Source organism: Pristis pectinata, chromosome 10 (genome assembly GCF_009764475.1).
Source record: "Pristis pectinata isolate sPriPec2 chromosome 10, sPriPec2.1.pri, whole genome shotgun sequence".
Taxonomy (NCBI): domain Eukaryota; kingdom Metazoa; phylum Chordata; class Chondrichthyes; order Rhinopristiformes; family Pristidae; genus Pristis; species Pristis pectinata.
In genome coordinates this window covers 33,160,553-33,177,068 of record NC_067414.1, presented here as the reverse complement: position 1 = coordinate 33,177,068, position 16,516 = coordinate 33,160,553, and the positions used below count along the sequence as shown (strand labels likewise).

Here is a 16,516-nt window from a genome sequence, read left to right as displayed (position 1 = left end):
AAGTCCTACATCAGAGACTCAAGCACAAAATTCATGGCTGACATTCCATAAGGAGTCTGAGGGAGTGCTGATCTCTCAGGTAGGCTGAAAGAATCCATGGTGATATTTGAAATAAGTATCTCTGTAAGCATCTCTTATTCAGCATCACCAAAACATTATCATTTTTGTTTTATGGGCACTTACTATGCACATGTCCTAAATTAAAATGGTAACTATACTTCAAAAGTATAGTATGAAATGCTTTGGGACATCCCGAAAGGGATACATGAAAGGTGCCATACAAGTGCAAGTCATTCATTCTTTTATTTGAGCCCAAATATCCCAATGGGGCAATGTAGTTGTTCACAGAAAATGCTACTTTCCTCCTGTGTAAAATTATAATTACTGAATTTTATTATCCTGGCTTTTCTTTTTATCCCCCACCCATCAGGTAATGCAGGAAATTAACAGTGTTTCCACCATTGCTTTAAATCGGGGCTGTCAATTAATCAGTTACTGCATGGTTCCATGTTCCTCTGCAGCCCCAGCTACCATTTTATTGCAGGCATCCCACACCTGACATCATCAGCAGCTACCAGATTGCCACTGACCTCCTGCCCACAAGCAAAAATTATTGCAGAGTCTACCCAGTCAACCCCTTTTAGTTTCCTTGATCTCCATTTATACCCTCAGGGTCAACTCAAAACATCGGTCCTGTTTTGGGCTCCTCTGATCAGATTCTTCATTTCATTCCACAAAAAGAAACAGACGGTTTGGTTAACATTATTCCTTGTGCATCTAGTTTTTGAAGATATCACAGTGATTTTAATCTTCTTGTCTCCTCCTTTAAGCTTCTGCCTTTCTCTTCATTTCTATCATTTTTTTCCTTCATCTCTATTACTGGATATTAACATCTAGCTTGCAAGAGGATCCTACTGAAGTAATCTCTTTGGTCTTCTAGCAAAATATCACTAGAAGTGACCAATTAATAGGCTTTCATTGCATGCTGACCCACTGCTTTAGATGGCTCACCAGTTAACTACTGGGCCAATCTTATTGGTACTCCACTTAAAATATCACTACTTTAAATGCTGGTTCTCTTGTTCCGTTCGTCTTTAGGAAACAGCTGAGCTGTCAAATGCATTGAAGGTAACTAACCAACATCAGTAGTACCCTCCGCTGCAAGGTACTTAAACTGATCAGCTTGTTTCACCTAGGCACAATGGCAAAGAACTAAAATTAATGCTACTGATCAGGGCAATTGATAGCAGATTACATTGGTATGGCACATTACAATAGTAGTTGAAAACCCAAATCCAACTAGGTCGAGTTGTGAAATTAATTTACGAGTTGGTATCAAAAGTAAAATAGAACCCTGAAAGGTTACTGATCTGTAACATGCATACACACCCTTTACTTAGGCAAAGGAATCAGCAACATTGACTTGGCCTGGCTTACAAGTGAGTGACTCTGTACATATTCTTCTCAGATGACTCAAAAGTCATGAAAACCACTCAGTTGTAAATGCTTCATCACCAGTTCAGAGGAAACAATAAAGGAAGTACAATTTAACAATGAAAACCCAATTCCACAGCCAAGGACAACCAGTAATATAAAAACTTGATGGTAAAGGTCTTCTCGTATTTGTTTCAGGTTAATGAGACATTGTACCTACAAAGTCTTTCATAAGGCCTCAAGACATTCAAAAAATTTTCTTTCTGTCTCAGCCTTTAGCTTAACCACATCCTGTTTGACCCATTCCATTGACTCTGAAAAGTAATAATTCCCTCAACTGCAAAATGGAAATAATTGCACAACCCTGCTTTCCAATTTGTTCGATTTTCAGTTTGACTCTGATTAGCCCTTCAAAGCTATATCAATTTTAACAATTTCTCTTCAAACACTTCATTTAATGTACATATACATATTACATCAACTTTTTGCATCGTTCCCTGTGGCAGAAGTGCTGCAAAAGCAAAGGTTCAGTGAATCAAATGAGATTAAAACAGAACTGTTTTCCAACATTTTAAGATACTGTGAAGCTAATTGGCTGGAGAGCAGCTTTTGCAATGGTAGAGAGGCTAGGAGAAATAGAGCTGGATCATTCACTTGGGATGGGACTTCTGACTGAACAGTTGCAAACATTTCAGCCCCATCTTTGACATAGTTGGCCCTTCCATCATTGTGGTCCTTCGACATATATCTAGTCATGAGTGATGGTAGACAAACAGCTAGCAGAAGGAGGCTCAGTCCTCAGTTTTGATCTGATCAGTTGGCTGTGAAATCACTCAGCTCTGTCCACTGGATGTTTTGCATGCATGTAAACTTGCATCACCACCTTATTTTTTTTTAAGGTATGCCTAGCACTGCTCCCAACATAGTCTGATGTGCTCCTCACTGAACCAGGGTTCGCCCTTGCCTGAGAAGAGTTGGAGGAGTGGGGGATATGCGGGATCAGGAAGTTCTGCTACACCTGATGGACCATAGCATCTCAGTGAAGCCCGACTTTAAGCTGTCAAATCTGTTTAGTGCCCATCACAATTAGCACAGTGGTATTACATACAACATAATGGGGGGGGGGGGGGTGGTAACAGCTTGGTTTGATGATACACATCTGCAAGGAACTGGAATAATATTGTCACTTGTACCGAGGTACAGTGAAAAACTTGTCTTGCATATCATTCATACAAATTCATTACACAGTACATTGAGGTAGTACAAGGTAAAACAATACAGAATGCAGAGTAAAGTGTCACAGCTACAGAGAAAGTGCAGTGAAGGTAGACAATAAGGTGCAAGGTAGATTGTGAGGTCAAGAGTCCAGCTTAGCGTACTAGGGAACTGTTCAATAGTCTTATAACAGCGGGATAGAAGCTGTCCTTGAGCCTAGTGGTATGTGCTTTCAGGCTTTTGTATCTTCTGCCCAATTTTTTTTTGGGGGGGGGGGGGCAGTGGGGAGTGGGAGAATATCTAGGGTGGATGGGGTCTTTTAATATGCTGGCTGTTTTACCAAGACAGTGAGAAGTATAGACAGCGTCCATGGACGGGAGTCTGCTTTCAGTGATGCACTGAGCTGTGTCCACAACTCTAGGCAGTTTCTTGTGGTCCCAGGTAGAGCAGTTGCCATACCAAGCCATGATGCATCCAGATAGGATGCTTACTATGGTGCATTGATAAAAACAGGTGAGTGTCAAAGGGGACATGCCAAATTTCTTTAGCCTCCTGAGGAAGTAGAGGCTCTGGTGGGCTTTCTTGGCCATGGCATCTACGTGGTTGGACCAGGACAGGCTATTGGTGATGTTCACTCCTAGGAACTTGAAGTTCTCCACCCTCTCGACCTCAGCACCGTTGATGTAAATAGGAGCAGAATAGGTTATTAAGTGGGAAGATGGGAATAGACTTGATGGGCCAACAGGCTGAAGGGGCTCTTTCCAGGTCTTTAGGAAATATGACAAAAACAGTAGCTTTCCAATGAAACTTGTTGGGGGGTGGAGGAAAGTGGGCGTTCATGTAACCAGACTGTCAAAATATCATGGACAGATACGGGAAAATATAAGTCAAAAAGGCCAATGGAGTGTAGTAATTATATATAGAGGACTAGAAATCAAGCGGGCAGAAGTTACGCTAGACAAAATTTAGTTAAAGCAGACCTGCAGTTCTGTGCATTATACTTTATGATGGATTCATTAACCTTTGAGAATTCAGGTTAAATTTTGTAGAACAATATCTACCTTCCAAGGTTAAATTACAAAGAGGGATAACACACAAAGTTATCTTCCCAGGAGATTAAAAAGGACATTTAACTGATATTTTTTCCCCCAAGAAATTAAGGGGAACTGATAAGATAGGTAAAGATAAACTAGTTCTGGTAGTTATGAAACGTCAGACAAAGGGAAGATTTGGCCTTAAGAGCATAATTAGTAAACTCCTCCACATGGAAAAGATAATTATGTTTGGAATTATCTTTCGCGAAAGGCAGTTGATGCATGATCAGTTCTAAATTTTAAAGCCTGAAATTGATAAATTTTGTTAATAAAAAAAAATTAAGGGTAAGACACCAAGACAGATGTGATGTGGGGTGAAAAAAGTCAATCTCATTGAATGATCGAACAGATTCAAGGTGCTAAGGTGCCCACACCTATTCTTAACCACTGAATTCCCTTCATCTACCCTGACTTTTTAAAATCACTGCTGACAATTCCATAAGGTTTATCAAGCAATACTAAGATCTAAGTAAATACTTATATTTCTCTTTATCTGACTCAATCTTAATTGACTCCACTATTTTCTCCACTACTGCAAATGTTAAGCTAATTGACCTATTACCACCCAGATTCAGCTGTTTTCCTTTTCATATACAGACACTGCATTGGCTACTCTCCAATTCTTCAGCATCTAGGTAGACTCAATGGAGCCTCAATACCATGATAAACTGGGAATTCTATGCACATTTAAATCAATCCATTTGAGCTCAATATTATATTCCAATACCAACCAACTTAACTTAATGAATGGCAAACTGAATTGATATGTTTCAATACATAACCACATTTGACATCTAAATAGGATGGTCCTGGGGCAAGTCAAAGTAAGACTGCACTTGGGTGGGTGTTCTCAAGTGATAGTGAAGCAGCCGATTCTTCCATCAATCCATTTTTAATTGAACACCTGAAAATGAGTTGAATGGCATCCAATCCCCCAACGTACACAAAACAAAGCTTCCTTCATTCAGAATGGTGGGTTACATTCACATCTTACAATGCAGTTTGTTCAACTAAGTAAAAGGAGCAATGCTTACAATGAAGTGTGTGTAACTGCCAGTTCTTCCCTGCCCTAGAGATATGGGTCCCACCCTACTTGTATAAATTTTCCACAAAGATAATACAGCATACAATGGCAAAATTACAGTGGAGTTTTTTTCTGTTGAATCAACATTCCTGTGCCAGTGTTTTTGTAACTTTTTATATAGTGGAGGCAGGGAGGGAATGCAGCTTCAGCTTGCTGCTCTCCAAGCTATTTTTATATCAGCTTCAGAGTTGTAACCATCATTATTCTCCAATCTCCACCTTCTTTTCCTTCTGGAAATGAGAAAATGCAATGGTATTTAACTAACCCAGAGAATAATCAAAGTGAGTAACAACAACATGAAAGGCTTGGCCGTTAATCTAAACATTTGGTCTATGAAGGCCAATAAATGCTCCCATCCTGTTATTTTGACTCACTGACATCAAGTTTCAGAGAAACAGGACTCCTATAATCACAGCAAAAAACAAAATGCTGGAAGAACTTAGCGGGTCGAGGAACAACTGTGGGAGGAAATGAATTGTCGCTATTTCAGGTTGAAACCCTGCATCGAGACTGATGAAAAGTCAACAATTCCTTTCCTCCCACAGATGCGACTCAGCCTGCTGAGTTCTTCCAGCAGTTTTTTTTTGCTTCAGATTCGAGCATCTGCAGTCTTTCATGTCACCCACAATTACATTTTGGGGATTAAAAAAAAGCATTTTTCAAATCTTCTGAATTTTTTTCCAAGCTCATGACCCTCTCAGAACCCTCAGATTCCAGCTCTTGCCCCGGCATCAGGTCACCCTCCAAGGCCAGCTCCTTTAGTCCATTGCATTCACAGTCATCCTGTCTCAACTGAAGAATTAAAATTGTTCACTGTTTAGCCAACATCTTCACTAGAATACTCTTTCACTTCCTTTATTACCTCTTCTGAGTATAGTGAACATCTGATTGAAACATAGAAGCATCTTCACACATGCTTAATGGATAGCCAACCAAAATGGGAGAAGGTACCTTAACACAATGCCTTTTATATATAAAAGCAGAGCCCAAGTGGGTGACTCGAGTGCGACACAGAAAAGAATCAGATTTATTATCGCCAACTTATATGACGTGAAATTTGTTGTTTGCAGCAGCAGTACAGTGCAAAGACAAAAATTACTACAAGTTAAATAAATAGTGCAAAAAAAAAAGTACTGAGGTAGTGCTCATGGACCATTCAGAAATTTGATGGTGGTGATCCTATGTCTACAAAGCCCTCAGTGATTCATTGGAAAGTGCATTTTTTTTAAATGTCAATGGACAAATTTTAATTCACACAACCTTTATCATTCAGCTCCATGCACAGAAGACTAAGCAGTACAATTTATGACCATCAGCATGCAAGTGCAAGATATCTTTGTACTTACAGGTATCTTTACCAGTGACGAGCAAATAAATTAAATAAATTGTGAATAGGAAGGATGCAAGGACAATACCCCATAATAGTAGAGGCCAATTTATACACAAGAACTTATTTGTGACGATGTTGACGTTGAACAAGAGAGAACTATGCCATAAAGCTGGATGACGTTAAAGAAAGTGGAGTGTACGAAGTAGTCAAACACACAAAAGGTAGCAGAAATCAAAAAGTAAAACCATGAACTGAGAAGCTACAGAGCTTTGTGTACCTTGTTTCGATGTGGATGCAACAGAAACACGACTGAAACTGGAGACAATAGGAAGAATGTGTAATCCATTATGTCAGAAGGAAAGGGCAGGTTAAAGAGAGGACAATAGTAGAAGCAGGGGAAAGGGAGCATGTTAAAAATTGAAACTTTTGGAAAGGATGTGGTAACAGTTATTTGCAAAATATAGTCATGGATTAGAGAAAGGGATCACTGTTGCCCAAGTAGACCTTGAGCTTTGTGCCAAGATTGAGGTCTTGGTTTTCAAGCACCCTTTTTCTCAGGATGGCTAAATGTAGTGCTGGCACACTAAAATTGATGGCAGCTTTTATCATTGATGTTTGCCTTTACCAAGGGGTAGCTCTCGAAATACAAGGTGATTCAAGTAAATCATTTAAATATTTGATCCCAGGTCTCTTTATTTAAATACGTGATAAGCTCCATTATGTTCTAAGGTTCTACCTGTCCTTGGTATTGTAAACAAAGGGCCTGGCCCCATTGCTGCGCAATGTTCCATTCAGTAGGACCTTGCTGCATTATCTGCTGTTCAGGGTTTCTGTGGAAAAACGCCTTTGACCACAAGTCCAGCATACAACGAAAAGTAAGGACAGTCCCGAAGACCTTGCAGGAGAAGGACGCAAATCCTGTGGGATGGTTTCTCGAGCAGACTGTCAAAGCCATTTGGCAGGATGCCTCATTGCCCCAACAAGCACCGAGACCTCATTTGGCTGGCAGTGAGAGGGGCCCTCGTCAGATCCTTCCTGCACACACCCAACACACACTTCCCTCGAGATGGCTGCAATGAGGGTGAGACAATTGTTCACCTCTTTGTGGACTGTGCATTTGCAAAGGTCCAGTAACAGATGCAAGGAGCTTGTTGAGAGGTTCATCCTGAGCAGCTGCATAATAGAGGCATAATTGATCAATGGAACATTCTGAGACAAACATGAACTGCCACTGAAGATAATCAACTAGTGAAAGACACATCAGTCTGCCCATAACTTCTTCCAGTGCAATGAGATGTCCATAAGTAAAATGCTACTGACTGATACTTTACAGGCTACAGGAGTATTTGCTCAGGGACACACTGTCGCTTGGTGCAGCCAGTGCAAAGGCTTTATGGGAATGTACTGCAATCTAGGGTCCCACCACCAAATACTGAGGGCAGGGTCATATGCAACAACCCTGCAAACACTTCATGGGTTTCTTGCTGAAAGAGGGAATAGGAATGGCTTTGATGCATTGTAAATATATTGGTATGATGGCAGAATGAATGTATTAATTTGATGACACCATGAATACAAAGAAAGACATACATTGTATTGCATTTCCAGCACAGGTGCTTTCCAGGTTACGGCAGGCTTCCATTATTGTAAACTGATCATAACCCAGTTTGCAAGTCAGAAATAAGGTCATGAATCAAGTTCCCACATGGCAGAAGATGCCTACAACCACGCAAATCCATAATGCCCAACTTGTCTATGGAGTGTACATCCCAAACACTCATTCGGATGTCCGGGCTGTAAACAAGTTGGGCAGTCGTAACCTGGGGAGGACCTTTTATAATTTTTGAATAAAGTTGATTTTTCAAAGAAAATGTAAGAAGCTCCCAAATACAACCGCATAATTAAAGTCTATGACAGTTTAATACTGGAGCACAGTATGGTAGGACATGAGCCACAGAATCTTACGAATTGAGGACAATGATCAATGCTAAAATCTCAAGTTTCTTGCACTACATGGCCTTCGCCCTGCTACGTTTATGGGAACTTCATCCAGTCAAGACTGAAATGCAGAAATGATTCCACAATTTCATTCCATTCTTTAATAAGATATTTATTAGTCACATGTACATCAAAAAAAGTGAAATGTGTCTTATTGCGTTACTGAGAATGTGCTGGGGGCAGCCCGCAAGTATCGCCACTCTTCCGGTGCCAACACAGCATGCCTACAGCTCCTAACCTGTACTTCTTTGGAATGTGGGAGAAAACCGGAGCACCTGGAGAACACGGTGAGAACGTACAAATTCCTTACAGATAGCGGCAGGAATTGAACCTGGATCGCTGGAGCTGTAATAGTGTCACGCTGACAGCTACACTTCCATGCTGCTGCAAAATGAAATTTCAGATTTTTATTTTCCCCATTCACCATGCTAAGAACTTCCTATCTTGGTAAATGGTCATTTAGGAAATTCCCAGAGGATGTGCATGATTTTTTAATAAAGCAAAAGACTCAGAGCTGTTTGGCTTCTCTAATCCCATAATATCTCCTGTTGTTGGTCTTGCAGTTCTCCAGATTATGAGCAACCAAAGCCAAAAGTTCAATTCAACATCAAACTAAAATTTTCCTATCAAATATCTGACGCATTTTAAATCATAAACATGCAAATACTTTCATTAACATGAACACCACATTGCATTGAAATCAACACAATACACATCTCAAAATAGTTTAAAAGTCAGTCAGAGGCTATTCACCTGATTGCAATAGCATCAGGTGTTTTCTAGAAGAAACTGGAATGAATCCCCTGCCCTGTCTTTTCCCTGTACTTTTCTCTGCCTCAGCCATTTAAGCACTCTTTCCTGAGAAGAAGCAAGTAGTCCCTTTCTCAATCATTCCCTAGGCTAAAGTATTCCATGCACTAACAACTTTCTGCGTGAAGAAAACTTCACATAAACTCTTTCCTCATTCAGTAACAATTGACGATTCACTTGTCAGGAATACTTCACAAAATGAATGCCCTTGAATTTAGTTATAATACCTTTGGAGTGAAGAATACAGCCAAGAGATTCTAACTGACTGGAGCCCAATTTACACTGTTTGAACTCTACAAGCTTGTTAAAAGAATCTTATTATTCTTCTTCCAATTCTGATGTCATAGCACTGATCTTAATTATCCTTCCTGAATACAACTTCTGGATCTCCTTACCTTGGCTTTTAAACAAAATAAGTGTGTCAAGCAGACAGTGCTTACTTGCATGGAGACAAATGACATGACTAAACACCAAAAACAAAATCTATTTTGCATATCCATTTTTTTTAAAACATTACCCAGCTTTCCTTTTATATCATATTTAGAAGCACGCAAGTGTCCTTTTCCAAAAAAAAGGACAAAAACATACAAGCAAAACATTCACACTTTCAGTTAAGTAAAGCATGTATTAATTCAAATTGCAGTTCTCAAAAGATTTTCTGCAGCCATCTACCGTTTCATTCACCAACATATTTTTCATGTCCTCTGATGTTCTCATCTGCTAATTTGATGAATTTACATAAGGTTATCCATGCAAATTAACAGCTAAAGCCTCTGCTTCAAGGATTGATGCTGTCTGTTCAATATACATGTTGACCCTGCTATGCCTTTCCCAATGAATGCCCATCACTAATCTCTTCAATCAATTTCTCATTCAGTTCCTGATCACTGAATTCCTAGCACTTTACACTTGCACAGCAGTCTAATTACCATGAAATATTACTACCTTTAGATTTGTTCAATGACAAAAATCTGTAATTTCTGTACTTCATAATACTTCTGTGTACTAGTCATATTAGCTGCTTATAAATGTGATATGAAATTACTTCTACATAAATGCTTATACTCCAAGCAACAAAGTCTGCTGGAAATCCTGATACAGGGTTTTGACCCGAAATATTGACAATTCCTTCCTTCCCACAGATGCCACTCAATCGCTGAGTTCCTCCAGCAGATAGTTTGTTGCTCCAGGTTCCAGGATCTGCAGTCTCTTATTTCATTTATACTCCAATACCTGTATTTGTTCATACTATACACATGATCATAGACAAATACTATCCTGATAATGAGGGGAAAACTAGTTACAAAAAAACCATTTAGATCATAAGTTCAGCTGACTCTGATCAAGTCCTGAAGCTCCACAATAGATTTGCTCAGGTACCTTAGCAGCATTGTTTTCTGCCCTCCTCTCCTAAAGGCACTGATTTCACAGGCAGTATTGCACTTTGCTAAGTGACATTATTCACAGCACTAAGTGTGACAACGAGCACTGGCAGGCTGCTGGATAAAGAGCATCGCAGCTGAATCCAATCTCAGTCTCATTCACAGACTCCACTGCTGCACTTCCAGCAGAGGTCACTCAACAGAGATCAGGAGTAAAAATATCAGGAAATTGGCCCAACCCGACAGTAATGATTTGTAGCACCTGATTAAGATGAACCAAGTGCAATGTGCAGATCAAAAATGGAATCTTTCCATTCGCAGAATTTATTTCTATTGAGTGGCACAAGAAGTCAGCATCATCACTTTGAAAGCACAGGAAAGCAAAGCACTGCTAGATTCTGTTTAATGACCACTTGCTAAGATGAGCTAAAAAAGTCATAAGAGCAGTCTTAAACTGGAGTATTTGCTTAATACAAGAGATTGGTGATGAAGGTGGAGAAATGAATTTATGGTCCACATCCACAAATAACTAAAAGCATAAGTGAACAACAAATTTAAGGAGAGTTAATCTTTATCTTGAGGGGCTAACGATTGAAAGTGAACTCAAATAGCCTTGGTCAAACTCAACCTGGACATGTTGAGCTTAGGACACTGAAAGTCACAAAATATACTAGATAGGTGTTACCAGGATGATTTACCAGAACAAAATCAATGCTGAAGGGGTTACAATATGACAGGTTACATAAACTTGCCTTCTATTCCCTTGAGATTTGTGATCTAATTAAGGGCTTTGAAATGATAAACAAGCACAATTGATTCATGGATACCACTTCCTCCAGTGAAGAAATCTTGAGCAAGTGAACGCAACCTTAAAAGTGGGAGCGACAACACAAGTGAAATCAGGAAGTCTTCTTGCACACAAAAATGTGGTGTATTCTCGAGTCCCTTCCTCTGAAAGGCTACAGAATGTTAAGTATTAAGGATTTGGAGGGAAACATGCAGAGAGTGGATCAATGATATATATCAATATATTGATTATCAATATATCAAAATATATTCAGGAAGCTGAATAGCTTAATACCATTATGTACCTATGTTAAACATTGCAGCTGCAACAGCCCACTCAGAGCAGAAAGTTAGTGGACAATTATAAAAAAAATCCCAAATGAACCAAAAGTTTAGAAAGACCAGCCATAATTTTTATCAACATGAAAAAAAGTCCTCAACTGCCTTACCGTGGTCAGCCACTCACTGAAGACTGAAACCTTGTTTTGACCCAAATTAAGTTTCAAACCTTGGTCCCTGTGCATCATTCAGACAACTTTAATTCACGCAATAAACCCACGTTACTTTTTTAAAATCTTACCAACGATGGGGCTGTTTGACTCAGGTTTTCTAATTTCTTACTTAATAATTTCCTCTTTGTTTTCCCAATATATTAAAAACTCAGCTGCCCACATACATAGAAGCAGCAGCAGTAAGTCATCTGGCCCTTCAACTGTGCTCTGCCATTCATCAAGACCATGGCTGATCTTATATCTCAGCTCTATTTTCCTGCACTATCCCCATATCCATTGATTCGCTTCATACTCAGAAATCTATTTTTAATGAATTCAGTGACAGAGTCTCCACAGCCCTGCAGGATAATGTCAAAGACTCATCACTATTAAGTGAAGAAATCTCCATCCTAAATATCTTGCCCCATATCCAAGGGTGTGACCCTTAGTTCCAGACCACTGTGCCAGAGGAAACATCTTGCTTGCATCCACACGAGTCCTGTAAGAATTTTGTAAGCTTCAGTGAAGTCACCTCATATTCACCTGATCCCTAGAGAACATGTGTCCAATCTATCCAAATCTCTCCTCATGTGGCATACCAACTATCCCCGGAATCAGACTGTTAAAATATCACTGCACACCTGCTATGGCAAATGTATCCTTTTCCATAAGGAAACCAAAACTGCACATATACTGTCTATCAAAGCCATATATAACTGCAGCAAGACATCTTTACTGCTGTACTGAAATCCTCTCATAATGAAAACCAACACACCATTAGCTTTCTTAATTTCTTGCTGTACCTAAGTATTAGCCATCAGCGACTTGGCTCCTCATTTCCCAATATGGCAAATCAAAAATACTACCATAGCCTCATTAGTCTGTTGTTGCAAGTTTGCTTAGAGTTACAACATCTCCTAATTGCTTCAAAAATCAGTTATCTTGTACTATCTTCTCACCACCCCTATTAGCTACGCAAGTCAATTAAATTGTCTAACCTGATCTCTACTAAAGCCCTCAATGCCAAGCAAAGTCTTAGGCATCGTGACTTATCCATTGCCTGATTTTCCCCTTTAATAAAAGATCTTATAGAAAATTTAAAAAAAAGATACGTTTGAAGAAAACTTATGTTACTGAGCTACTTAAGCCAATCCAACTTTAAACTTCGACAACCCAGCTTTGACTCACACCAAACCATTACGGGCCTCCATCAGCAACACCATAAGTAAAATAGAAAGTGATGCAAACAAGGAAAAAGACAGCAGGTGCAATCGAGAAACGCTTTAGAAGTGACGTTGGGAAATGGAAAACATTTCCTCTCAAATGAGTTAAGACGGCTTACTTCAGACTTTTCCCGTGTTTAACATAGCAATATTAAGCTTGCATTGTCAGAGTTGAGTTTAACAGGAGACACAGAAGTAATCCCACGCCTGCTTCTCTTTTCTTCATTCACACACGCTGCAATGACTACTTACTTTTCACAGGTTGAGGATTAGACTGTTTCCTCCTGGGCATTTTCACTTCAGCTTAAATTTTCCCTGAAACGTGTTGAGTTGAAAAAGCAACATTCGCATGCATCCAATATTCATTAACATGAAAAAAGTGAATTTAAACCTCATCTACTTCCTGCTTTAAACTATCAGCCATTAATGAAACAACAGTCCCTGAGCGTCTAAGTGCAGGAAGGAAATCCATCACTTCCTCCCTCTCCCTCTCCCCATCTCTACATGACCTCACCACGTAGGCACGCTGACGGCCGTGACGTCGGCACACGTCGACGGATTGCCGGCACAGCCTTCTGGGAATTGTAGTCTCAAAGGAAGTTATAGGCCTACGTTGCAGACATCAAGTGGTGCTGTCGGCCACGCCACGGAAGCTTTGCGAAGATCATTAAGAACATTTGCTGCTAAAAATAAAATGATTTCTACAATATTTTCCGGCCTATAAACGGGAATGGCATACTGTTTACAATTACCAGAGTGCAACACAGGCAGAAGCTCTTGGAAATCTATTTCTTTAAAGTAAAATAATCGCACAATTAATACCGGTGTCTGGATTTATTAACGTCTGTATTCTTTGTAATGACCCAACTACATTTGTCGGCCGCCGTCGCGGTCACGACCACCTTCGATGGACGCAATGTTTACCCGGAAAGTGATGACGTAAGTGGGTGCGCAGGTTCTGGTGACGTTTTTCTCGCGTGTGTGGGTCGGGACCGGAACTGGATCAGCTGTTGGGGGCTGGCAGGCAGGCAGACAGACGAAGGAGGCAGCAGTTGGGGGTAAGTGGCCAACAGGCCTGTCACTGCGCTGTCTCTGCCCGCTAATGGCAGGCCTAGTGGTGCAATTAAACTCATGCTTCAAGGTGCCTCTGAGTTAAACCTCCGACCTTGCTTTGGGAAAAGCTTGAACCCACCCCCCCCCCCCTTATAATAATTGGGGACAATCTGGTGAAACCCAATCTGATCTTATTCGCGTGTCTCCGTCAAAATTTACTGACGTTACTGATATAACCTCTGATTTGGCGTTCGTGATCTGACGACACGGGCCTTTGGCAAGGTTTTTTTTGGTAAAAGCAATTTGATATTCCATTTGCTCGATCCGCTCTAGCCCACCAGTCTCTGCAGTACGAGGGTTTCCGTCGGAGGGTAGAATACAGCAAAGGAGCCTCCGTGAGTTAAAATTATCTGATTCTAACTTCTATAAGCTATTTGGATTGAGTTTGTCATGGAGGCTCTGGGTTGAAAGTCTGTCTTTGCAGAGGCTAATATCTTTAATTCAACCTCGTGAACGAGTGCTGGTAGGAAGTTCCTAGTAATGCCTGGATGCTGGAATATAATAAATTGCTCTGGTGGATAATGGTTTGCTCCTAGTAGATAAATATAATTATAATTCAGAATAAATATATAATTCAGAATGCAAAAAGAAATGGAAGCAATTGTGCAAATAGCCTTTTTCTTTGAAAAGCAGATACTGCAGATGCTAAAAAATAGGAATAAAAACAAAGTATGGAAGCATTCAGCAGGTCAGGCAGCATTCTGTGGAGAAGAACTAGAGTTAACATTTTGGGTCAGTGATCCAATGAAGGGTCATCGACTGAAACCTTAACTCTCACTCTCCACAGAATGCTGAATGAGTTTAGGACTTTCATTCTGATTTCTTGCATCATTTGTATAACTCCCTCTCGTCTAGTATACTTAAATTCTTTTCAATAAAGTAATGATGAGGGGCAGATGCCATCCTGTTTTAGGAGCAAAAGTTCAATTTAAGAAGACACTTGTTAAAGTATAACTTATGAATGGACAGTAGCTCATTTGTATTTCATTACCAATATGCCGCAATACTAAATGCAGATCAATTCTCATCACTTAACATTTTTGATCAAACCATTGACTGGAGAAAGAGAAAATGCTTCAGTGGGTAATATTTTGGGGAAACTGGAATAAGACAATGAGGTCTTTGAAGATCTTGAAGATCTCTATTGATGCTTATGAGCAACTCTATTTTCATGTCATTTTGTGCTGGCAAATGGTATGTAATATTGTAGAACAGAACAAAGGCAAGTCTTATTGAAGATTTTATTATCCGGTGATTTACAAATCCCTGTTATTTGGAGCATGATTGGGCAGAAAATGCTTAATAATGAATTTACAATGTGCAAACTGTGGCTTGAGTACATAGAAATCCTGTTGTTTAGTAATTTAATTGCTAATTGTCATTTTTTTTCTACAGTTATGTACACGATGAGCATGTCTGTTTACTGATGAATTATGTTTATTGTTTGGGTGGAAATACTTTGAGTAAACATTATATACTAACTTTTTCCACCTCTGTGATGGTGTGTCTTTGTAACTCCACCTCCTCCACCAATACGAGCACCCCTGTCTCCTCCTCCTTCCTTGTCTACTGGATTGGGTTACTCAACAATTCTGAGTTAATATACGGCACTGAATGGGGTTCTCTGAACTCTTCAACTGGTCTTCTTCAGTCTTCTAATGGTTTCCACCAATCCAAAACACTTCCTCTTTGTCTGTAAGGCCCCACACTGTAGTTGTTCCCAGCTCTCTTAACCTCTGCTATTTAACATCTAAAATTGAAATCTCTCCATGACCTCAGTGTTGCCTTGGAGTCCACCTTCTGCACTTCACCCACCCTTTGTTCCTCTAATGGTTTATCTGTCACCTATTGTTCTTTAGGCCTGATTTTTCTGCCCCTGATCCTTTGAATTTAAAACCTATAGTTTTGAATGTAGATTTTAAATCTCTAGTTATTGCTCGTTTCCCGTAACAATTTCATATTTGCCATTCTACATACCATTTATCCTCTTCTCTCCCCCAATTGCTGAGGCGCCCTGAGCCTTTATCTACATAATTGGCTCTTTATAAATATAACTTGTTGGGAGAGCTACAAACAAGATGCTGGAGGAACTCCAGCATCTTGTTTGTTGTTCCAGATTACAGTATCTGCAGTCTCTTGTGTCTCCTTGTTGAGAGAGCTGTTCCTTCCATTTAAACATAAAGTTAAATAGAAATAGATTCTGCATATTCTTCTTGTAAAATGTGTCTTCATTTGCCTTGTATGTGGTAAGTAAAAGATGTATCTTAATTTATATTTTGTAAAGTTACAAGTTAGCACAGTTCTCCATAAATGTTGGTTCAGTTGATACTGATGTACGTTGCCATTTGGTGATTGACTAATGTGTAATCTTATTAACTTATTGCTTGGTAATATTCAAATTTCATCCATTGGACTTCTAAACCACTCTTCTTTAAATTTTAGTTGCTGCAGCTTCCAGTACTTCACCTTGATATTCACATCAATGAACACAATGCAGAATTAAAAAGGCAATATTTATTTTTATTCTCCTGCATGTCTTTCACAATTCAAGTGAAT

The 16,516-nt window shown here is 39.6% G+C and overlaps 2 protein-coding genes across 6 annotated transcripts in view; one reads left to right on the top strand and one right to left on the bottom strand.

Moving 5' to 3' along the window:
* Positions 1–13,439, bottom strand: part of LOC127575443 (zinc finger protein 836-like) — a 33,323-nt gene extending 19,884 nt beyond the window's left edge. Inside the window, exon 1 of the mRNA XM_052025320.1 lies at positions 13,100–13,439. Within this exon, the coding sequence (XP_051881280.1) occupies positions 13,100–13,139 (40 nt within the window). The 5' untranslated portion in view covers positions 13,140–13,439. The remainder of the gene's footprint in view (positions 1–13,099) is intronic.
* A 401-nt stretch (positions 13,440–13,840) lies between these two features.
* The window catches only part of si:ch211-278j3.3 (E3 ubiquitin-protein ligase RNF19A), a 65,683-nt gene continuing 63,007 nt past the window's right edge, over positions 13,841–16,516 (top strand). The window contains exons 1-2 of one of the 5 annotated variants that reach the window (XM_052025108.1): positions 13,885–13,905; positions 14,234–14,295. The gene's annotated coding sequence lies outside the window, so the exon portion shown is untranslated. The other 4 variants (XM_052025106.1, XM_052025110.1, XM_052025107.1 and 1 more) reach the window with 4 other exon arrangements.